General features: G+C 44.7%; 3 protein-coding genes across 5 annotated transcripts; 1 reads left to right on the top strand and 2 right to left on the bottom strand.

The window, feature by feature from the left end:
• Positions 1–199: 199 nt before the first annotated feature.
• LOC117841479 (probable starch synthase 4, chloroplastic/amyloplastic) lies at positions 200–7,448 on the top strand. Of its 3 annotated transcripts, none has more exons than XM_034721868.2 (20): positions 200–605; positions 755–811; positions 910–937; positions 1,033–1,099; positions 1,241–1,354; positions 1,490–1,712; positions 1,999–2,133; positions 2,902–3,006; positions 3,168–3,263; positions 3,484–3,613; positions 4,280–4,330; positions 4,547–4,657; positions 4,942–5,051; positions 5,171–5,336; positions 5,423–5,503; positions 5,589–5,657; positions 5,755–5,880; positions 6,586–6,647; positions 6,814–6,910; positions 7,093–7,448. In XM_034721868.2, exons 1-20 carry the CDS (start codon positions 433–435, stop codon positions 7,210–7,212), a joined length of 2,121 nt encoding a protein of 706 aa, XP_034577759.1. In that variant the 5' UTR covers positions 200–432; the 3' UTR covers positions 7,213–7,448. The 3 variants fall into 3 exon arrangements, with proteins under 3 accessions (XP_034577759.1, XP_034577760.1, XP_034577761.1); XM_034721869.2 differs by having other exon boundaries at positions 201–605; positions 5,589–5,651; XM_034721870.2 differs by lacking the exons at positions 200–605; positions 755–811; positions 910–937 and having other exon boundaries at positions 1,043–1,099; positions 1,218–1,354.
• Positions 7,449–7,721: 273 nt separating this feature from the next.
• On the bottom strand, positions 7,722–10,445 carry LOC117841478 (wall-associated receptor kinase 1). The gene is made up of 3 exons (XM_034721867.2): positions 9,405–10,445; positions 9,140–9,307; positions 7,722–9,036 (listed from the first exon to the last, which is right to left on the bottom strand). The coding sequence occupies exons 1-3, from the start codon at positions 10,351–10,353 to the stop codon at positions 7,856–7,858; spliced, it is 2,298 nt and encodes a 765-aa protein (XP_034577758.1). The 5' UTR covers positions 10,354–10,445; the 3' UTR covers positions 7,722–7,855.
• A 1,803-nt stretch (positions 10,446–12,248) lies between these two features.
• Positions 12,249–14,967, bottom strand: LOC117841480 (uncharacterized). Its single transcript, XM_034721871.2, has 8 exons — positions 14,808–14,967; positions 14,235–14,351; positions 13,798–13,991; positions 13,613–13,718; positions 13,345–13,492; positions 13,101–13,219; positions 12,821–12,987; positions 12,249–12,735 (listed from the first exon to the last, which is right to left on the bottom strand). Exons 1-8 carry the CDS (start codon positions 14,902–14,904, stop codon positions 12,442–12,444), a joined length of 1,242 nt encoding a protein of 413 aa, XP_034577762.1. The 5' UTR covers positions 14,905–14,967; the 3' UTR covers positions 12,249–12,441.
• Positions 14,968–22,072: the final 7,105 nt, after the last annotated feature.

Consider the following 22,072-nt stretch of genomic DNA (forward strand, 5'->3'; position numbering starts at 1 on the left):
AAGGCCGCCTCCGTCCCGATACGTTGGGCCGAAGCCAAGCCCTCGGCCCGCAAGTGGGCGCCGTGATGGGCTGGCTGCTCGGTTCGAACCGTCCCCGCCAAACCCAGTCCAGTAGTAGAGAAACCCGCCGCCGCCGGGCGGGTAAGGTAACTAATCCCGCCCGATTAATCCCCAAATCCCCGATAAACCTGCGCGGCCCGCACCACCGCTCACTCGCTCGCCCGCACACGCCAAAACGCCACGCGCTCCTCCCCCTTCCTCCGCAAACCTCCCGCTTGGCTTCTCCGATCAGCGCCACTGCGCCACCTCCCCCTCGAAACCTAGAATCAGATGGTGTTCTCTCACCCGGTGAATCCGCGGGAGGTGCGCCGCGCATAGGTAGGATAGGTGCGCGCGGGCCGTGCGGCGCGGGCGCGCTCGTAGTAGGCAGGGATGGAGACGACGCGCCTCGTCGTTGGAGCGGCGATGCGAGCCCCACCACCGCCTCCACCAGCTCCTCAATTCCGGCGGCGGCGTCGCCTCCCGCATCCGCGCGGCGGGGCACATTGCCCTCTCTTCGCCCGCGCTGCTCGACCCACGCTTCTCACCCGCTGCTCCTACTCCAGGTGCGTACAAATCCGCACCCATCACGAGCTCGTGCAGTCATGCTCGTTCATTTGCGTGCCCGTGCCGTGCGTTCACGTGTTTCTCTGTGCGTGTCCGCGCGTGCGCGCTCCCTGCCTTATTTGATTCAGTCCTTTCGTACGCGTGTCAGGAAGGGGAACGGCAATCCTCGCGGTACGCCCCGTCGCGAGAGCTCCAGCACCGTGCGGTGGGTGCCCGCTATCTCTGCGTTGTTACCATTTTTGTAGCGCTAGAGCTGGAGCAGCCAGTGATTAATATGTCTATGCTGGGTTGTGGGAATTGTAGGTTGGACGTCGAAGAGAGCAGTGATCAGGTATGAATTGAGATGGACACAGATAAATGCTCATCATCTTCTACCATCGTTCTGCTATGCTGGATTAAAAGGATTACGAATCTCTGCTATCCCAGGGAACAGATTTGGCTAGTGAACAACGCAAGGGTGACATTATGGAGCTCTTCAGCCAGGCTCAACGGAGTAATTACTCTTCCCCTCCTTTGTTCAATGTAGTTTTATGTTCCGCGACAGCTTTGAGGCTACAAGGACAACACAGTTTTCAACTAGATTCACATCACTGTGGTTTTCTGATTAATAGGTAAAATAATTTGTACATCACAGATATCCTGTCCCTAAACAAGCAGCGGCTTCTGGCCATGGAGGAGCTGAAGAAACTGCAAGATGAAAATAAATCGCTTCTTCAGGAAATAGAAGTGCTAGAAACGGAAGTGCAAGGTGCGTTCCCATTTTTCAGCATGGAGTTAGTCGGGTCAGAATCCAGATTATGAAACTGTACTTCCTTCAGATGTCATTTCATATGTCTTTCTCTTTACCTTTACACCTTTGATTTTCTCACGGGAGCCCTTTCAGGTGTCCCTCTAGAAGCAGTGCAATCATCAACATTCTGTGAGTTACTCCTGCGAATAGATACAATGGTTGTTTCTGGAATGATCAGCATGCAGGAAGCATCTGATTTAAGAGAGAAAGTTGTCAATAATAGAAGCATAATACAAAGCACTTTTTCTGAGATTCATCATAAGGCAAATACTGAACTGCTGTCCGAACTTCGACTCTTTCTGCGTAAACCAATAGAGTACGCTACCTCTTACCTCTGTCCGAACTGCAACTCTTACTGTCTCTCATTCAAAGTTTCTGCTATACTGTACAGCTGCATATGGGTATCTTTTGGCACCCAGCCACCCACTTGAGTGAGCTTGAAGATGCTCGCCAAAATGGCAACTCATACATTCTTGCCACATATTTCGTCCAGTGTAATCATGGAACTGTGCATCTACTTTATCATAGTCAAGCAACCTGTTTAACTTGAATCTCCGGTATCATGTTTGTCGCTGCTATATTTCATCCTATGTTCAATGCAGGAAATCTCTTCATGTTGTGCACATCTGCAGTGAACTAGACCCAATATCATCATGTGGATCATTGTCGACCTATGTTGCCGGTGTATCTTGTGCGGTTCAAGGAAAGGGTAACTTGGTGGAGGTGATACTGCCCAAGTATGCAATCTCTTTGCCCTTACCGAATCCTTGGTACAATAATACTGCTGCATGCTTACTAGATCAGCTGGACACCTAAGTTTACGTGTTGTAATGGTCCAAGTTGTCATATGAATTTGAAAATTTCTTGGGGTTGATTTAGCATCAACAATGTTCAACTAGATAACATGCTTCTAAGATTTTAGCTGTACTGCAGCGTATTAATACTCTATATTTATACCAGGTAACAAATCATTGCGTATAAAAGTAAAAACAAAATTCTGAAATGTAGACATCAATATCCAGATGACGTGAGTTTTTTTCTCATTCTATATGGATTTGTAAACTGAACATTCTTCTGAAGATTTGAGTTCAATTAGTTCTGATCACCATCTATGATTCATAACCATACCATTTACACCATTGAGGACAACACATCCCAAATGATTCCATTACTTAACCAAACATTTTAATTTTAGGAAGCCTAGATCAACCTAGGAGGAACTAGGCTGTTTTAATTAAGAAGCAAATGGGCAACCAAATTCACCTTGACAAGGACCCGAACTTGGGTAGTCTAGGTTTACACATCCACACTTCCAACGAAGTTAGGGTCAGTCCTCATTTTTTTCCTTTCTTCTTTTTTGTCCACTGATCTTATGTGTGTCATATTTGAAGTTTGTTTTATCCTTACTAATATGATAATATCCATTGCTTTGGCTTGTGCCTTATACATCTTGATTATTGGAAGCAAAGCTATCATGTTCATTGCATTCGTGTGGCCCAAAATAGGTACACCAGCATAAACATGGATGGAATTCATGGTCTGAGGAAAGCTGAGGCAGAATATGAATCTTATTTTGGTGGTATTTGGCATAAAAACAGAATATGGACTGGGTAAACATACACTCCTAGTATGCAAAGAGGCCTAACAAGCCCTATTATCTTTCTCGTCTTATTTTAGTTGATATAATTACATTCTGATCATATTGTTCCTTCATGCTTCTGTCTTTGTGGAGTTCTAGAGGTATTCTCCTAATTTTTCTTCTTTGATGTAGTACTTCAAGTGGCGTTGGTCTTATACTCATAGAACCAGTCCAGCTCTCCTATTTCAATCGTGATATGTTACGTGGCTACCCTGATGACTTTGAGCGGTATGTATTACTATATTAGGATAATGACACACTTTTATGACTATAACATGCACAAGGACCTGATTTTGAACTGATTATATTTGCATAACTGTTAAGCATTGTAGGGTTTTAGAAAGTTTTTTATTGGAAGATCAATATATGGCACAATGGTGGGATGCTGTTTCTATTTTGCATCTGACATACAAATTACATGTTCTTACTGTTTCTTCTTCTTCTTCAGATTTTCCTATTTTTCCCGTGCATCGTTGGATTATATTGTAAAATCTGGAAAGCAGCCAGACATTTTGCACATACATAACTGGGAAACTGCTATAGTGGCACCACTTTTCTGGGATATATTTGCTCACCAGGTCAGTTCTACTTAAGTGTATTTATTATTGATTATATGCTCATCTCTCTCAAAGACACTGCCTTCTCAATTTGTGCGTGCTTTTTAATGGTATGACAATAGTTCATAGATTATTTATTCTAAAACCATCCAATGTTCTTCCTTGCTTCTTCATGTTAAGTGCATGATAACATTTTCTTATAGGATTTTGCCCTATTATTGCCAATGGAAAATATCTCATTCTGGAAACAGAAGAAGAAATATGTGAACGATGTTGTAACACAAATAATTTACATTCTTTGTTAGATTGAAGGAGTACTTACCGGATTTATTAGGAATCCCGCTAGTTTACAGGTCAACCATTCAGCTAGGGGTGTCAGCAATTCTCAAGAGTACACAATACATGATCTGTGTTGTCACTTTATCCATATGGTGTGCAATTTTCTAAACCTGGCCAGCAATGCCCCTTTAAATGAAGCTCTGATTGTTTACCATGAGCTGCCACATGAATGTTCTCATTTTCAGTGGGAGTTTAATCTGTCATGCCTTGCCATAATTGTTGCACTCCAACTTTGATTCCAAAGTGTGAGTTTACATCATGTGTTAAACATTACAGATGTATATGAGAATCACTAGTAATTTAGCATTTTCCTATCAAAGTCCTTATATAACTTTGTTATGCTTTCAGGGGCTTGAGAACACTCGAATATTATTGACATGCCAAGACTTGAATTCCCAAGTAAATATCCAGTATAACTCTTCCACCATCAATACTTCTTGAATATAAGATTGATGCAAACTTTAAGATTCAAATCGCCTACTATCTTCTAATAATGAAAACACCTTTTGCACATATCTTGAGCCATTTTTGAGGGCTCAGTTGTGCAAGTACCTGCATCTACTCATGGTTTCTTGTTTTTCTTAAATATTGTATGTTTCATGCAATTGCTACTAGTGCCTAGAGGAGCCAAATAAGGTGGAGATGTGTGGGCTTGATCCTCGTAAGCTTCATCGTGCTGATCGTCTGCAGGATCCTAATAAGACACATCTAGTTAATATTCTTAAGGTGAGTCTTCTTTAAAATTGAGAAATTAGATGCTTTTATATATTCTAGACATTGATGGCCGTCGGACCATGTGTATCTAAATTTTTGTGTACTCTGCCTTCACAAACTATAGTACTGGGGGGCAATTTTGTCTCTCTGTGGGAAACTTTTTCAAACATGTGCACATTTTCCTTGTATATAATTTTAAAATGCCAGATAGAAGTAAATTGTTTCAAATGCCCTTGACATACCCGATTAAACCTATATCTTTCTATTAACTTCTGCTCATATATATATATGTGCAGGGAGGAATCGTTTACTCAAATAAAGTTGTTTTAATGTCCTCAATCCATTCGAGAGATGTTCTTATACAGGGTTCGAGACATGGGTTGGAAGCAACATTAACTGCACATAAGTAATTATCTGTTTTTTTTAAAGATTTCCACAATTTTTCTTCCATGGGACATAGAAAAATGCTGGTTGCAATTGGTAATGCTTTGCTGAGATTTTCTGAGACACTTAATTTCCTTTAAGGGAGAAGATATTGGTTGCTTCTCATGGATTGGATGGTGAACTTTGGTATCCATCAAAAGACATTTATCTTCCTCGGAGGTATTCTGCCAATGATATTGAGGGGAAGTCCATTTGCAGAGAAGCACTTAAGCGACGACTTGGGTTCAGCAGTGGTTCGTCCATTATAGTATGTGCCCCCATTGTTTTGAACATATTACTTCTGTTTGCTTAGTTGTACATTGAGCATATCATGAGTTAAGTGCCATTTGTTAGGTAGGATGTATCTGTGATGGTTATTCAGATATTCATAATCTCAAGGAAGCAGTTCATGTTGCTCTGCGCAAAAATGCTCAGGTTTCTGTAGTTATTAGTTACCTTCCCTTCAACTTAAAGAATCGTTTTTTTTCTTAGTATAGTTGCAAGATTATGTACCATGCAGGTCATCTTCATGGAAAAGTTAGGATCTGTCGTGAACTCAACTGTGCGGGCATTAAAGGAAGAGGTAAAGGTATCGCTATTCCATGTCTAACATAACTTGTTTAAGCATTCTATGTCATAGCACACTGCATGTTCAATCTAATTCCATTTATTTGTCACTTATTCAGTTTATCAATCTTGATGATGACATAGCATTCGTCGAGGAATACAACGAGACACTTGCACATTTAATATATGCAGGCTCTGATATCATTCTTTGCTCTTCCTTTGAAGACCCATCGCTTCAAATAGCAGTATGTGAAAGCAGCCCTTTTCTATTTCCGCTTAGTAAATTAAGGCTCAATGTATAAGGATGCTTGTAGCTTGTAGCTAACAAAACTAAGTGCCGTTTAATTTTATGGAAGGAGGTTTCCAGAATATGGCTGATTGTAGGTGTGAAATCATTGAATTGAGGGTGAAATAATGAAATTAGCCCCCCTTGCCACAGAACTGGTGAAAATTCATTTCCATGTGCTATTAAGAAAGAATGACCACTGAGCACCATGAGCACACGACTCCTTATAGTGACTCATTCCTTTTGAATGTCATGTATGCTTCAATTGCAAACATGTTATCTAGCGACTGCAGTTTCCACCGCCCCCTCCCCAAATAAGCAGGGGTACATACATATTTTTTTTTATTGTTTATGCCAGAAAATATGTATGCGTAGTTTTCTTTCTGAAAAAAAAGAAAAACAATAGTTTTAGTACACATCATTTTCCTTTCAAATAAAGACAACAATTTTTATTTGTTACGTTGATCTTATTCAGCATGCTGCTGTATATATATACATATTTTTATTAACAGACCTTGCTGATAATTTATTTTTGTTAAACTGTGTTGAATTTAGCAACATCATTAATTACTTCAGTTATATTTCAGGACACATGAAAAAATATCTACTATGATTAGTTTCCGCCCAACTGTTATGCCTCTTAATAAAGTTTCTTTGTGGGCAGGTGAAGGCAATAAAGTATGGATGTGCACCGGTACAGATAAACTTTCCCAACGATGGATCCAGGTAAAAAACCACCAAAACGTTTATAATTTACTTGGGCAATTCCTCTGTGTGATCTGATTTAGATGAAATGTTTGATGCACTGAACTGAAACTGCATGAATTAACAATTATGTGTATATGTGATTATGTGTTTCTAATGGCCTCCATTTATATGCATCTGTCACCAGGCAATCTGAGGGGCGTGATTGCCGCAACAGAGTAATGTCTAAGTATATCATCTCAACCTATGGAGAGTTCTCTCTTCTTCAAGCACTTGATAGTTTTGTAAGTTCACAATCTCAATTGTGCACATTAATCATCTATAAAATATCGAATACTGTTCCTAACCATCAGCATAGGCCAAAGTTACAATCAACAGGCTCCGGAAGCTGAAATCCTGAAATGATATTGTATTTTGAAGTTATTTGCTTCTTGAATTGACAAATAGTTTACTACTTAATGTGCAGAAGAATGACCCTTCCAGTTGGGATCAGCAGATAAAAGATGGGATGGCTAAGGGTTTAGCATGGGATGCTGAGTGCTATGACCTTCACTGGGAGGCCTATTCCTCTTTAAGGAAGCTGTGAATTGGGAATCCGTCAAGAAAGCATTAGGCACCAGATCCCCAAATAAAAGGTACAATGTTTGCACTTAATCCTGTAAATTTAGTTTTTCTAGGTTAACTATAAATCAAGCTAAGCAATTCGTTCATTCTATTTGTTGTAAATAAGTAAATAGTGAACAACGGTTCATAAAGCTTGTGGTTTTCCTATACTTGTAACGAATGGCCTCAAACCATTGTTAAATCATGTCGTTTTGTCCACGAAGCATGCAAGAGATCTGCATTCAGTTTCACAAAGTTTAGTAATTACTTTCCCTTTTTCTTAAAGAAATAATGAAGAGTATACGAGATTGGCACATATAGTGTTGTTTTGATAAATTATATAATATTATGTCAATGATTTTTTGTCGCCTCCCTGGGATCTTGCAATCGACATAAACTTCTTTGAAGCTCTTCGACATTACCTTATCTCATAGGAGTTACCTGAAGGACTTAATCCCCATCTCACAAGTTGAGCTATCTGTTCATTTCAGATAGGGTTAAACTTGCAAACTTTTTCATTTGTTTGTTTAATTTTCTTCAACATGTGCGCACCTTTTTATAATTACATCCTAAAAAATCCTAGTTGAATCGATTATTCACTAAAAGAATGGTACACATATTGCGATCTACAAACTGTATGTATATGTGCTGCCCTCTTCAAGATCGAGGACATCTTGCTGTCTGAACAATAAAGGAAGATCCTGTTGTTCCCTGGGAAGCAACGTTTGCCTCTCCTCCGGATTGGCATGAGCCTGAGCCCACGGGTGCTGCTGGTATCTCCTCAGCCTCTCAGCAACCTCCTTCATCGTCGGCCGTTCCTCCCCGCTCATGCTCAAGCATCGCATCACAAGGTGAGCAATTTCTTCAAGCACCTCGGCTCTCATCTCGTTCCTCACCTGGTTGTCAAGAAGCTCTTCGTGCCGACCAGCCTTCATTGCCGTCATGAAGCATGACACGAGGCTTCTGTCTTCCTCTGGCCCATCGAAGTAGAGTGCCTTCTTCCTGGTTAGAAGCTCCAGCAGGACGACGCCAAAGCTGTACACGTCGCTCTTATCCGTTAGCTGGCATGTCATAAGGTATTCAGGGTCCAGGTACCCGCAGGTCCCCTGCACCAACGTTGCAATCTCGGCCTCATCAGTGGGTGCCAGTTTTGATGCCCCGAAATCTGAAACTTTCGCGGTGAGCTTGTCATCAAGCAGAATGTTCGCCGTCTTGACGTCTCCATGGAGGATCGGCGGCGATGCAGACGAGTGCATGTACGCAAGTGCCTCGGCTGACTCTGCCGCTATCCGGAGACGGGTGTCAAAGGTTTTGTCAGCCTTGAGATCCTTGTGGATGTAATGGTAGAGAGTGCCGCTGGAGACGAACTCATAGACCAGCATGGGCACTTCCACTTCGAGGCAGCAGCCAAGAAGCTTCACGACGTTCCTGTGGTTGATCTGGGAGAGGATGAACATCTCCCTCGCGAACTCCTTGGTCTGCGCCTCCTCCATCATCTTCGACTTCTTGATGGCCACCACCGTCTTGTCCTCGAGCACGCCCCTGTAGACGACGCCGTGCCCGCCGCGGCCGAGAACTCGGTCATCGGCGAAGTTGTTGGTCGCCTTCTCGAGCTCCTCCTCGGAGAATATCTTGAACCCGCCTGCTCCGGCGCCGGCGCTGCTGTAGGAGCGCATCTGCTGCTGCAGGATCACACCCCCGTTCTGCTCGAAGAACCTCTGCTTCGTCCTGATGAGCTTCCTCTTCTGGAGCCCAAGGTAGAGCCAGAAGCACATGAATACTGACAGGAACACTCCGACGCTAACTCCTGAACATCACGTAGTCATCACTCATCAGTATCCCGACAACAAATTGAGAAGATTACAATCATATTCATGTAGCGTTGGATCACAGGATGATGATCTGTGTACCTGTAACCACTTTGAGAGCTAGCGTGAACTTGTCCTTGGGCCGGCAACCGTTCTGCCTGGAGTGATCCCCAGTGGTTCCCGGAGGGCATTCGCAAATGTAGGTTCCCGGCTTGTTTGTGCAGTCTCCGTAGCATGAGTATTCGTGTTTGCGGTTGCACTCGTCGATGTCTTCCGTTTGCAGAAGCAATTTCATCATTGGGTAAGACAAACAGGCAAAACAGGGGAAATCTGTAATGAGCATATCGCGTTGAGATGAGATGTGTACCTCTGCATCCACCGTCGAGGTAGGGGTTTCCCTCGTACCCCTTGGAGCAGTTGCAGCGGTAGCCGTCGCCGTTGCCGATGGAGTCGACGCAGTCGCTGTGGGCGCTCCGGCACGCGTAGTCCGTGGCGTTGCGCCTGGCGGCGGTGCAGTTGCCGACGTTCCGGACGGCCCAGTCGAGCACGACGGGCACGGCGAAGTCGTCGGTGCGGTTGAAGAAGGCGGCGTCGCTGTAGCTGAACCACGCCGTCTCCACCAGGAACACGTAGTGGCAGGTCGTGACATTTCTGGAGAAGGTCGGGTCTAGCTGCCCCGGTAACTGTAAGTTTAGCGTGTTGGGCTGGTAGTAGTTGACGCCGGGGGGTATGTCGCTCTGGCAGCACCCCACGCCGGTGCACGACCCTTGCCCTGGGATGGTGTACTGCGACGGCCGGCACACGGACGTGCAGCCGCTGATGAAGTATTCCGCCGCGTCGACGAAGTAGCCGAGGCTGGGGCAGCCGGTGGCGACGAGGCGGTTCTTGACCGGGGAGAAGAGGTAGGGGCTAGTGCCGAGGGACATGTACGACGGGTTGGTGTTCCGGTCGACGAACCCCCCCGTGTCGTTGTAGCACTTGCGCGTCGCGTTGAGGTAGGCCCGAGCCTCGCCGGCGGCGAGGGACAGGTCGGCGAGCTGGGTGCTGCTGTAGTCGGATATGGTGAGGCGGGGAGGGGAGTGGGTGTCGTCGCAGAGGAGCTGGAAGCCCCCGACGCCGTCGTCGCGGTAGCAGCCGGCGCCGATGCCAAATGGGTAGGGGATGGTGATGTTGCCGCACCTGTCCCGGCATCCCGGCCGCGCGAGAGGCATCGCCTGTGGCTGCTGCTGCCGCTGAGATGACGCCGGTGTCACCGGCGCCAGCCGCGATAGCAACACGACCAGCGCAACGGCCTGGAGCTGCAGGCTGCTTGCCATTTTTGAGGTGTGTTCTCCCGTTAGACAGTCGGGGTCCGATATACGTGGTGCTAGCGCAGCTTGATGGACCAACAAGCCAACGACCAAAAGAAGATGCATGTGTGTACACGCGCTTCGTAGGTTAGCTTCTTTTGACGGGGCGGCTCGTCGGCTCGAATCGGATGGTTTTGGCTTGACGCCTTGACCGATGACGCGGTTGCAGGGGGAAGGCGCAGCGCAGCGGTTTTTGGGGTGCTGATAGGCGCGCCAGAATGGGAGCGGGGAGCTGCATCTGCGTCCCACTTGCGCCGGGTTGGTCCGGCTCGTATGGTCAAGTTGATCAAGTTGGTTCTTTCCGCACAAAACTGGAATAAAATAAAAATAACTCGTAATGCCTGTTGCCATAGAAGAATTTGGAGCTTCATTGGCCTACCTTTCTCCTTCGCGCTGATAGAAAGTAGGAGCGGAGCATAGTTCAGATCAAAAGGGGACCAATGCCCCCCTCTCTAAAAATTAATGGTTCTTATTTTTTAACCAAATTTAAGATTCCTTTAAACAAAAATGCACTTGATTTTATTTAAACGTTGCTAGCCCTTTTAGATTTGCAATATATAGGAAATTACTCCAACCTTCAAGGGTATAATAGACAATTTGCACAAAAATATCATGTTCCGAGCTAGAGCCATCTCATTAGCCAAATAGATGGAGCAACTCCATATTTATCTGGATTTGGTGTAGTGAAGCTGCACGAAGGAAGAGTTGGTAGAGTTGAGCTATTTTTATGAGAGTGGAGTGCTCACAACCACCCCTTTCTTCTCACCACACAACATGAACATGAAAGGATGTTTCTGCCTCTGGGCTGACAAAAATCCTCCCAAAATACGACGAATGGGCTGGGCTTGTGACCGAATAGGCCCAAGACCATCCACTATCCGCCGCCGCGATCAAACACACCGGCCCACACAGCTAATATGTAGCCCATCACTAAAGAAGCCCATTAACTGGTGAAGGAAAATTTGGATCTATCCCCTTAATTCCCTTGGGCCGGGCTCTTCGTTATCCTTTTCTTTTTCCTTTTGTTCTCGTGTGTGCAGCAATCACTGGTCCTGGTCCTCAACGACAGCGCGAGTTGGACGGAGGAGATGGCTGCGGCGGGAGGGGGGTGCCGGCGGCTCGTCGCCGTCGGGGACGAAGACAAAAAAGCCTGTAGTCGCCGTCATCCATCCGGATCTAGGAATCGGTAAGCCGCGTAGTTTGACAAAATTAGGCATTTCCGTTCCGTCGAACTAACGCTCCCTGATGGATTTGACTGTCGCGCTAGCTATCTTCTTTTGAAAACAGACGCAGCAGCAACCAGCGCGGCTCATGATGCTCAAGGAGCTGTGAAATCCGTTGACTAAGAAATCTTTAAAAGATGCATCCTGATCACAACCGCCACCGACTAATCGCGTTATAAAATTCTCTGAGGTTTGGAACCGTCCACCGCTGTTTTCCACCCTGAACTCAGCTTCCTGTGAACAGAAGCAACAATTCCACCGCTGACAAAACCACATTAGCTACGTACTCCTACCTATTCAGACTTCAGATGGAGTCCCCTTTTAGGAATCCTTCAGAGTTTACCTTTGATTTGGCACATTCCTTGAATTTGCATCCCAAAGGCGTGAGTCAGATAGTGGAAGAACTCTGATCTGATGATTCTTGACAGTTCACCGAATCAACAAATAGGTTTCTAGAAATTGGCACAGCGACCTGGACCTTCATGATTCCTTTCAAACATCGGCATATCGCAACCTACAGATGTGAGCTGATTCTTTGATGTTTCAACAGATTGTACACCTAATTACTTTCTTTAGGGGGTGAAAGAAGACAAACTATAACAAGGCCCAGCTCCATTCCAGGTGTAGACGTGCAGCACAGGATGAATTTGGCGAATTTGATTAACTAAGTAAACACAATAAACAGATAAGCAAGTCACTCGAGTCTGCCTAAGGGCATTAGCATCATGTGTGCACATCAAAGTCAGATGAGTTGCAAAAATGCAAAAAAAAATGCTGTATTGTTCAAACTGTTTCCACATGGCATTGTTGACATGGAATTAGGTATTATAGATCACTCCATCCTCTCATGGTAGACATTCAGGGCATAGCTGTTGAGGAGGTCACCAAATGTCTTCGTGGAGAATTTTTGCACCACATGGTCTCGTGCTTGTTTACCCATCCTGAGCGCGAGGTCAGGGTCATTCACAAGTTTCAGCATGGCTTTTGAGAATTCTGCGGGGGATGGATCACACAGAAACCCTGTAACTTCATTCACAACTGTTTCCACTGGGCCACCGCTGTTGCATGCAATGACAGGCTTATGGGCCGCCATGGCTTCAAGAGGGACAATGCCGAAATGTTCATCCTGGATAAGTATCGGAAACAGGCTTGTTAAAGTTTTTTTTTTCAAATAAATGCTTAGCTTAGTCCTAGCACAGCTAGATACTTACCTTTGGAGTGTACAAAACACAAAGGCAGTTGGAGAGAAGCTCATTTCTTTCAGACGTTGAGCACGACGTTACAAATTTAACCTGTCCAGACACCCCTTCAGTCACCGCCAATCTTTTGAGCTCCTCAAGGTAATCAACATTTTCCTTGAGACGCTTATCATAGCCACCTAAATGAGCACAGTAAGAAATCAGCATAGTCGATAATCTGGCATTGTTAACCCAAGATAGAGTAATATTGGGCCTGCAACTCAAACGAAAAGAATATATACACAGAAATCACCTGCTACTGTTAAAGTTGCATCTTGCAAAGCACCACCAGAACGGAGCAAAGCAAATGCTGAAATGGCTAGATCAAGATTCTTCTTCCTCTCAAATCTGTTAATCGATAGGAAATTCAACCTGTACAAAAGATGGTAGTTTATTTTAGCTGCACCTGAACATGATAAGTTGATGACATCTGCTTATGTATGCAAAAATTTGAATTAAGTGAAACCTAAGTCAGTTATATACAAGCATGAAGTTACTTATAAGCATGAGGTTCATGAAACTGCTCAACAGATACAGCTGGATATAGAACACCAGGCTCAATTCCTCTAGCATGTACGGCACGAAAGGTCCTTGCAAAGGTTGCTGCAGTGAACTTGCTGTTGACCAAAATCAAATCTGCCATACCTTATATATGTAAAGGAATAACCACTACAATTAGAAAGCTGCTGGATGTCAAGATGTATAGTTAAGCAAAGGAAACGAAAACAAACATAGTGATACGATTCTAGATGTGGAGGACTATACCAGTAGTGTACTCCTCAATCATGTCAATTGGCTTGCGGTATAACCTCCTAAGCATGGTAGTATGTTGTGCAAGCAAAAGATCAGGGAAATGACAATAGAACACTATCTGGAGATGCAACAAACAAACTGTTAACATGATAGAAGAAACTAGAGAGCACTAAGCATTCCGAACAAGAGATTGATACCTTGGATGATGCCTTTAGTTTGAGCAGTGGAATCACAACAGAAACTTGATCTACCAATATAACATCAAAGGAGGGCCACCAGAGTAGCACACAGAGCGCAACAAAAATGCATCGAAGATAAGCACAGACAGCATGAAAGCGGTAAAACACATGGCGGGGCAAGAAATCTCCATAAACAGTAACTGGAAAAGGACCTGGAAAACATGCAGAGGAAAACCATGTAAAAATTATATTGCATAAGCTACATTTTACCATAATGCTGTAGTATTTGCCAGGATTAAGGAACTGAGTTTGCAAGGGAATGACTTCGGACTTAAACACCAGAATCCAGATCACGAAGTCCACAGTGTGTAAAAACAAGGAACATAGGAAGCTAATGGAAATATTAAATAAAATTACAGGGATAGGGTATCAGCAAAATAAGTGCAGAGGCTTACCAGAAACAGTCTCCTCAAAGCAACGGTTTTTATCATGATGTGATGTGAAAACATGAACATCATGTCCATGGGAAGCAAGCTCACAAGCCGCATCAACAATCAATCTCTCAGCACCGCCTTCACAAAAAGATGATGAAAGTGTGGTTATAGTTTGGTTATACTGCAACTGCTGCGGCAAGAAGTTTACTGAAATTGTTCTGTAAATTTTCAAGTGTGTGCTGCCCATGCTTCATATCGGCAAAATTGCTTACCGCGGCAAGCTAATTGAATTGCGTCGCCACTCCACTAGAAGTATCAATTAGTACATATATGAAGCATAAGTGCAAAACTTAATCTTCCATCAACACAGTGAGACAACCAGCGTCCAGCGCTTGCGCAAAATTGAGAATCACCAAAATCTCTAAACCGGCTTTGCTCTCTTGCAGTAAAAGCCAAAAGTGTTTCTTCCTGGGAAGTGGCCCGATCTACAAAATAATTCTATCTAATGCGAGATCTTAGCCTCAAACTGGACAGCGCGAGTAGGAAACTGAGGATCAGGGGGCTCGACTGGGAGAAGGAAAGGGGGCGGCTTACCGATTCCTAGATCCGGATGGATGACGGCGACTTTAAGCTTTTTTGTCTTCGTCCCCGACGGCGACGAGCCGCCGGCACCCCCTCCCGCCGCAGCCATCTCCTCCGTATCTCCTCCGTCCGACTCGCGCTGTGATTGCTGCACACACGAGAAAAAAAAAGGAAAAAGAAAAGGATAACAAAGAGCCCGGCCCAAGGAAATTAAGGGGATAGATCCAAATTTTCCTTCACCAGTTAATGGGCTTCTTTAGTGATGGGCTACAGATTAGCTATGTGGGCCGGTATGTTTGATCGCGGCGGCGGATAGTGGATGGCCTTGGGCCTATTCGGTCACAAACCCAGCCATTCGTGGGATTTTGGGAGGATTTTTGTCAGCCCAGGTAGAAACATCCTTTCATGTCCATGTTGTGGGGTGAGAAGAAGAGAATGTTTTTATGAGAGTGGACATCCCCAATTCAAGAGAAACATCCTTTCATGTACCTTCTGTCCAAGCTTCAATTCAAATTGCTGCTATTCCAACTCGCTAAACAACATGGACATCCCCAATTTAAATAAATATCAGTTTGACAACCCAAGCCGCTGAACAGCAATGTGAGAGAGCAGTTGTGTCTTGGTGAGCAGAGCGGGAGATGGACTGGCTTAAAAGCTGAAAAATTAACGAATGTGCTTAATCAGACAACATGAAAATACATGAAAACAAAAAAGATTCTAGTCACCTAGATTACTCGCATATCTATTATTTGAACCTAAATGTGCAGTTCACTGAACATAGGAGATAAAGGTTTGAAAAGAAACACAGAAATCCATCGGCAAGAAACAAAGAAATGATCAAGGATGGTGAAAAGGAGAATAGATAGAGAAGGGGAGCAGTCAAGGGTTTCTTACCAATCGATTCAATGGCAAAAGAAGAGGGAATCCCGAATTGGGGGAGGGAACCCGACTCCACGGGCGCCGACAGATCCGTGGGCGAGCGATGACGGGCAGCCCCTGGCACCAGTGGATCCAGGGGCGATTTCCTGCCCTACGCCGGCGGATCCGTGGGCGGGTGGGCGACGACGGCGAGCCCCTGTCCCCTAGCGGCACGACGACGGGCAGCCCCTGGCGGCGCGATGACGGGCAGCTCCTGGCGCTAGTGGATCCAGGGCGATTTCCTGCCCCTACGCTGGCGGATCCGTGGGTGGGCGGGCCACGACGGTGAGCCCCTGTCCCCTAGCGGCGTGACGACGGGCAGCCCCTGGCTCCAGGGGCGATTTCCTACCCCTACGCCGGCGGATCCATGGGCGGGCGGGCGACGACGGCGAGCCCCTGTCCCCTAGCGACGCGACGATGGGCAGCCCCTGGCGGCGCAGTGGGAGACTGAGACGATGCGTGCCGTGCGGCTGCGCCCGCTGGCTGACTTTTTGGGCCGCAGCCGAATGGCTGGGTTGTACAAACACAGCTGCAGCTGGCTAAAAATCAGCAGTGAACAGGCTCAAGTCTTTTGTTGCTCATATATACATTAAATTTGTGCACAACCTTATCTTTATCTTCCTATCAACATTTGTGGATTTACATTGTCACATGTGTCTGCAAAAAAGTTACTTTTGTATTTTTTAAATAAATAATTCTGACACCTTGTGAAGTAACTTGCAAAATAATTATCTTATATACCCCAATACATTTTTTACATTTAATAGATAACATCTTAGTTGTCACGTATGAGTTTCAAGCATGTTTAACATATTTGGTATTTTTTGTCATTTAAATGAATTTATGCATGCTTATCGAAACTAATTCTAAGTTGTACGATGTGTACCTCCAATACAATTCAAAAAATTGTAAAAAAAATTATATTTATGCTCATATGTTACATTCTAACTCATGTCTTGGAATCATTGAAATGTTTAAAAGTTTATTAGGGATAATTCATAAATCTATCTCAAGTTTATGATATAATAATTCTAATAATATCTTAATTTGGTCCGAACATTCTACAATTTGACATGGCAACATATTTTGGATCCCTAAACTTATCATAAAAAATTCAAATGATTTTAGTAAAGTTGGAATATACATTGTTCACAAGTGGATACATCTCTCACATAGTTTCATACAATGTTAGTTGAACATTGAAGTTTTTCACACTTTACAACATTTTCGAACTCATATGCACCTCAAATTTTGACATAACCTTTTGTTTACCTTTATATTACACAATACGAAGTTACATTAGTAATGGTTGTGCAAAAGAAATATTTTTCTATTTTGTACATACAAGGAAGAAGACAAGGCATGTAAATAACATCCACGAAAAATAGAAATCTATATAAAATAACATCATTGAAGAAAAGAGGGTGTTTTTAGAAAAAATCAGAAAAAAGAACCATCAATTTTGGATTACGTATGACAAAGAAATACCAGCTATAAATTTTGATTCTAGATTCAAAAGAGAAATACCATCTGTTAATGTGTTCTTCATTCCAAATCTGTTGAGCCAATCACGCGCTGCCACCTCGTGGGCCGGCTCCTATTTTGAATAAGTAAAAGAAAATCCCACAGTGTGACACGAATGGAGAAGTGGTGTGGTGCAGTGGTGGTAATACTTGTGTTGCTTGAGCCCCAGTTCCAGGTTCGATTCCCCCTCGAAACGAAAATATTCAACAAAAAGAGTGATGGCCCAGCTTCGAAACGGTGACATCCGACGAAACCATCATGAAAAACCTAAGTACTTAACTTTGTTTTTGAAGTGGTGACAACAAAACATTGCCCCACCCCCATGTATATTGATGTAGAAGGGGATCAAACAAACGGAAGAAAACGGAAGGCAAAAACAAGGAGAAAAGCACCAGCGAGTGCTACGCTCCAAGGACAATTTCCCTAAGCCATTTTGCACGGGCCAAAGTACCAGGCCATCGCCTCTTCTTTTATCTTTGCTATTAGAGATTCTACTGTGGAGTGTGTGCACTGAAAAATTCGGACGTTGCTTTCCTTCGAAATCTTCCAAGCGATAAGGAGCAGTAGTGCGCAGATCGTCCGCATCGCCGTACCATAAAGATTTTCCAATGGCTCTCCATTAGTGTGGCACCTTTCAAAACCGAGCCCAATTGGATGTCCAGGATGCACCCTCCCAATTTGGAACTATATAGCACACTACCCGTATAGCAAACACATTTGGACGGAAGTACCTAATATTCTTTTTTGAAACACAAACCCGGCAGATTGCCGTATTTGTATTAATTAATAGAGAAGAGAGAAACAAGACCTAGGCTCAAATACGAAAGAAAAAACTATTACTATGCAAGTATGCAGAGATGATCATGTCCCCTCCGTGTTGACAATAGCTCCTAGGTGTGTGGCTCCTGCCTAAATCCAGCAGCGGGCTTTGTCTTTGATTTTGCTACACAGTTGGTCAAGGCTTTTGAAGTTGCGTTGGAAAACCCTTGCGTTATGTTCCTTCCAAATTTCCTAGCATACCAATATGATAAGGGACCGCAAACCCTTGAGAGGAGCTCCAGCTGTGGATCCGATTGCTGACCACCATTCGCTTACGGATGAAAAGGCTGTCCAATCGCCTCTAACCGGGACGTGAGTGGCCGCCCAATGGAAGATTTTGTCCCAAACTCGGATGTTATATCGGCATTGCATCAGCAAGTGGAGTAGATTCTCGTCGTGAGAGTGATAGAGTACGCAGACCTTTTGGTTTGGCCATCCTCGGGTAATATGCCGGTCCGTTGTCCATAGCCTATTCTGGAATGCTAACCAAGAGAAGAATTTACACTTCGGCGGAGCCCAGGTCCACCAAGTGAGTTGCTCCGTGGTAGAGGGGGCCGATCCTACGAATTGTGCTTTATACACCGAAGCCGTTGTGTATTCGCCATGCTTGGTTAGGTTCCAGACAATAGAATTGGGAGCGCCCTGGGTTAGCTGAATCGATCTTGTTCTAGCCCACAGCTTAGTGAATTCAAATAGTTGCGTGCCTGATGAAATGGCCGCTATGTTTATGTCTGATATCCACGCATCGTTTGTTAAAATATTCTTGACTGATATGTTCTTTTGTATATCGAAGGTGCTAATGCTTTCGGCGTCGTACCTTGTAGCCATGCTGATCCCCAGAATCTTGCAGTTTCCCCATCTCCTATTGTGATCGTTGTACCTGAAGCAAACAAGCAACGATCCTTCTCATTGCATAGAATTGGCATTCCTACCCAAGGTTTGTGCGGATCCTTGCATTCCTGTCACATCAAATGGAGGCATAGAGCTCTTGCAAATTTCTTAAGGTTCAGGATTCCAAGGCCACCCAATTGAGTCGGTTTGCAAGCTAAGGGCCACACCACCTTGCATTTCCCTCCTACAATTTGGTCGGTGCCCAACCATAGGAAGCGTTTTTGTTGCTTGTCAATTTCTTCGAGGACCACTGCTGGAGCATTTAGGGCTGAGAGGTAGTAAATCGGCTGTGAGGATAGGACCGTCCTGACTAGGGTCCTTCTGCCTGCCGGGGTGAGAAGCTTGCCAACCCAGTTGAGTCAGTTTGCAAGCTAAGGCCCACACCACCTTGCATTTCCCTCCTGCAATTTGGTCGGTGCCCGACCATAGGAAGCGTTTTCGTTGCTTGTCAATTTCTTTGAGGACCGCTACTGGAGCATTTAGGGCTGAGAGGTAGTAAATCGGCTATGAGGATAGGACCGCCCTGACTAGGGTTCTTCTGCCTGCCGGGGTGAGAAGCTTGCCAACCCAGTTGTTGAACCTTCCATTCACTTTGTCAGATAGGGGTTGGAAGTCCACTTTTTTCAATCTGCCGAGTGAGAGAGGCAGGTCAAGATATTTTATTAGGAAGGATGTTCGAGCCATCGGGAAGGGAGCAAGGAGAGAGTCCAAGTCTATCCCGCTGCATCGGATCGGTGCTAGTGAGCTCTTTTGAATGTTTGTGCACAAACCTATAACTCAGCCAAATTTTTCCAGAAGGTCCTTGATGTTACGAATGTCCACAATCGTTGGGTTGATGAAAATTTCTGCATCATCCACGTAGAGGGAGAGACGTAGTCGCGCACATTTGCCTCTTAGCTTCGTTAGCACCTTTTTGTCGGTCGCAAGTTGGAGTAGTTTCTGTAGGGGTCGATTGCAAGGACAAAAAGAAGAGAGGAAAAGGGGGTCACCCTATCTAAGTCCTCTGCCATGCTGGATGTCCTCTCCCAAGGCACCGTTCATGAGAATCTTGGAAGTTGCAGTGCTTAGAAGAGTTGTGACCCAACCTCTCCATCTTGGCAGGAAACCTCGGCGATGGAGAAGGTCTAGTAAGTAATCCCATCGCACTGAGTCGAATGCCTTTGAGATGTCCAGCTTAAGCATGAGTGATAGGGTTCTGGATGAGTGAAACCATCGAGCAAGATTTCTCACATACATGAAGTTGTCGTGGATTGCTCTTGTTTTAATGAATGCGCTCTTGCTTTCCGAAATCAATGTGTTCATGAAGGGCCATCATATTTGTGATGATTTTTGCAATTGTGTGGATGAGGCTTATGGGGCGGAAATCTGCAATGGTGTCCCCTTCCTCCTTTTTGGGGATGAGAACTATGTTGGCCGAGTTGAGGATGTCGAAGAAGTTGTGTCGTTGACTATGGAAGGCATGGATTAGGCTCATCAGTTCTGCTTTAATTGTCTCCCAGCACTTGTGGAAGAAGTTGATTGTGAAGCCGTCTGGCCCGGAGCTTTGTCTTTTGGCATGAGGTTGAGAGCTCGTTTGACTTCGTTTTCAGAAAATTTGGCATCAAGAGAAGCAAGGTCATTTGATGGCCAAGAAAAGATGTCCCAGTTGAAATCAATATCTTTGTCTGGCGGTTTTCCTAGGACATTAGAGAAGTGAGCCTGAGCGACATCGGCTTTTTCCTGGTGAGTGGTTGCCCAGCCACTATCTTTGCAGAGTTTGGTAACGAAGTTTTTCCTTCTCCTGGAGTTTACTTTTAGGTGAAAATATCTACTGTTCGCGTCGCCAAGTTTGAGGTTTGTTATTCTTGAGCATTGTCATTTTCGTAGCCGTTCCAAGATCGCAAGGCCCATTATCCTCTTCTTTAGCTTGGAGAGCAAGGTTAATTCGTCATCTGTTAGTGATCGCGACTCTTGCACAACGTTGAACTGTAGGATTACTGATTGCGCCATGTGGAATTGCAGCCAAACTTCTGAGAAAAGATTTTTGCTCCATTTTCTTAAGGCACGAGCAGTCTGAGCAAGTCTGAAATTTAGGCAATGGATGGGTTTTGTGTGGGTGTTCATAGTGCACCATGCCTCTTGGACGACCCGTTTGAACCCTGGCATTGAGATCCAGAAATTCTCAAATTTGAAGTGTCTCGGCCCCGGTGGATTCTCTTGGTTCGATAAAAGCAGGGAGCAGTGATTCAAGAGAGAAGTAGAGAGAGCTTGCAGGACATGTGATGCAAAGGTTAAATCCCAGGCTTCCTTACAGAAAACACGATTAAGGTGTACGAGAGTTGGATTGCGACGTTCATTGCTCCAGGTGAATTTTCTATTCTGCAAGTGGATCTCTTTTAGCTTTCAACAATTTAGGGTGTCCCTGAAGTTGCGCAAACACGGAATGTTTAAATTGGTGTTATTCTTGTCTCGGGCTTTATAGATGAGATTAAAGTCTCCAAGGATGAGCCATTTAACATCTGGTTGGGGGGCCATGTTGCTAATCTCATTCAGGAAGTTTGTTTTCTCAGAGTCCCTTGTTGGACCGTAGACTGTCGTTAGAACGAAGGACATGGCAGACGCTTTGATTGTGACTGAAGCGGTGAGTATTTAATAGTCACCTCATCATACCAAGCATCATCATACCAAGCAATAGTTACTTTGCTACCAATGGATAAATTAAGTATTGCTAAGAGGCGTCAAGAGGCATGATGCGCTCCGTTGCTATTTACGGGACAAAGAGGCTTGTAGCGGCCAGCGCATCCTCAACATCGGCTCTCCCATCATCACGATGGCGTTGCATGTATTGGGGGTGACGATTTCATTGTCCAGTGCGCAAGTGCTATCTTTCTCTTCCTTTTGTGGGTGGCCATCTAATCAATTACTATAGTGCATCCAATCCCATTGTTGACCCTTTTGCTTATTGCCCACATCTTTTGGTTTCAAGTAACTTCGTCTTTTGCTGTGTGTGACGACTCCTCTCTGGGAGACAGGTATGTGAGTTCTGACACAATGTAGAAATTTTTGTCTTTCATGCAGCAAGGGCGACTCTTTCTGCAGGGAGGAGAAAGTCGCCGTAGAAGTCACTGAAGAAAGTCATTGTAGAA

This window comes from Setaria viridis, chromosome 1, assembly GCF_005286985.2.
Source record: "Setaria viridis chromosome 1, Setaria_viridis_v4.0, whole genome shotgun sequence".
Classification (NCBI taxonomy): domain Eukaryota; kingdom Viridiplantae; phylum Streptophyta; class Magnoliopsida; order Poales; family Poaceae; genus Setaria; species Setaria viridis.

Coding starts and splice junctions, on each gene's coding strand:
- LOC117841479 (XM_034721868.2), top strand. CDS start 433: ATGGAGACGACGCGCCTCGTCGTTGGAGCGGCGATGCGAGCCCCACCA. Junction 5,052..5,170: donor GCAACATTAACTGCACATAA/GTAATTATCTGT, acceptor ATTTCCTTTAAG/GGAGAAGATATTGGTTGCTT. Junction 6,648..6,813: donor TTTCCCAACGATGGATCCAG/GTAAAAAACCAC, acceptor ATCTGTCACCAG/GCAATCTGAGGGGCGTGATT.
- LOC117841478 (XM_034721867.2), bottom strand. CDS start 10,353: ATGGCAAGCAGCCTGCAGCTCCAGGCCGTTGCGCTGGTCGTGTTGCTA. Junction 9,308..9,404: donor CCTCGACGGTGGATGCAGAG/GTACACATCTCA, acceptor TGCAAACGGAAG/ACATCGACGAGTGCAACCGC. Junction 9,037..9,139: donor AGCTCTCAAAGTGGTTACAG/GTACACAGATCA, acceptor CGTGATGTTCAG/GAGTTAGCGTCGGAGTGTTC.
- LOC117841480 (XM_034721871.2), bottom strand. CDS start 14,904: ATGGCTGCGGCGGGAGGGGGTGCCGGCGGCTCGTCGCCGTCGGGGACG. Junction 13,719..13,797: donor AACTAAAGGCATCATCCAAG/GTATCAATCTCT, acceptor TTGCATCTCCAG/ATAGTGTTCTATTGTCATTT. Junction 12,988..13,100: donor TGCAACTTTAACAGTAGCAG/GTGATTTCTGTG, acceptor GTGCTCATTTAG/GTGGCTATGATAAGCGTCTC.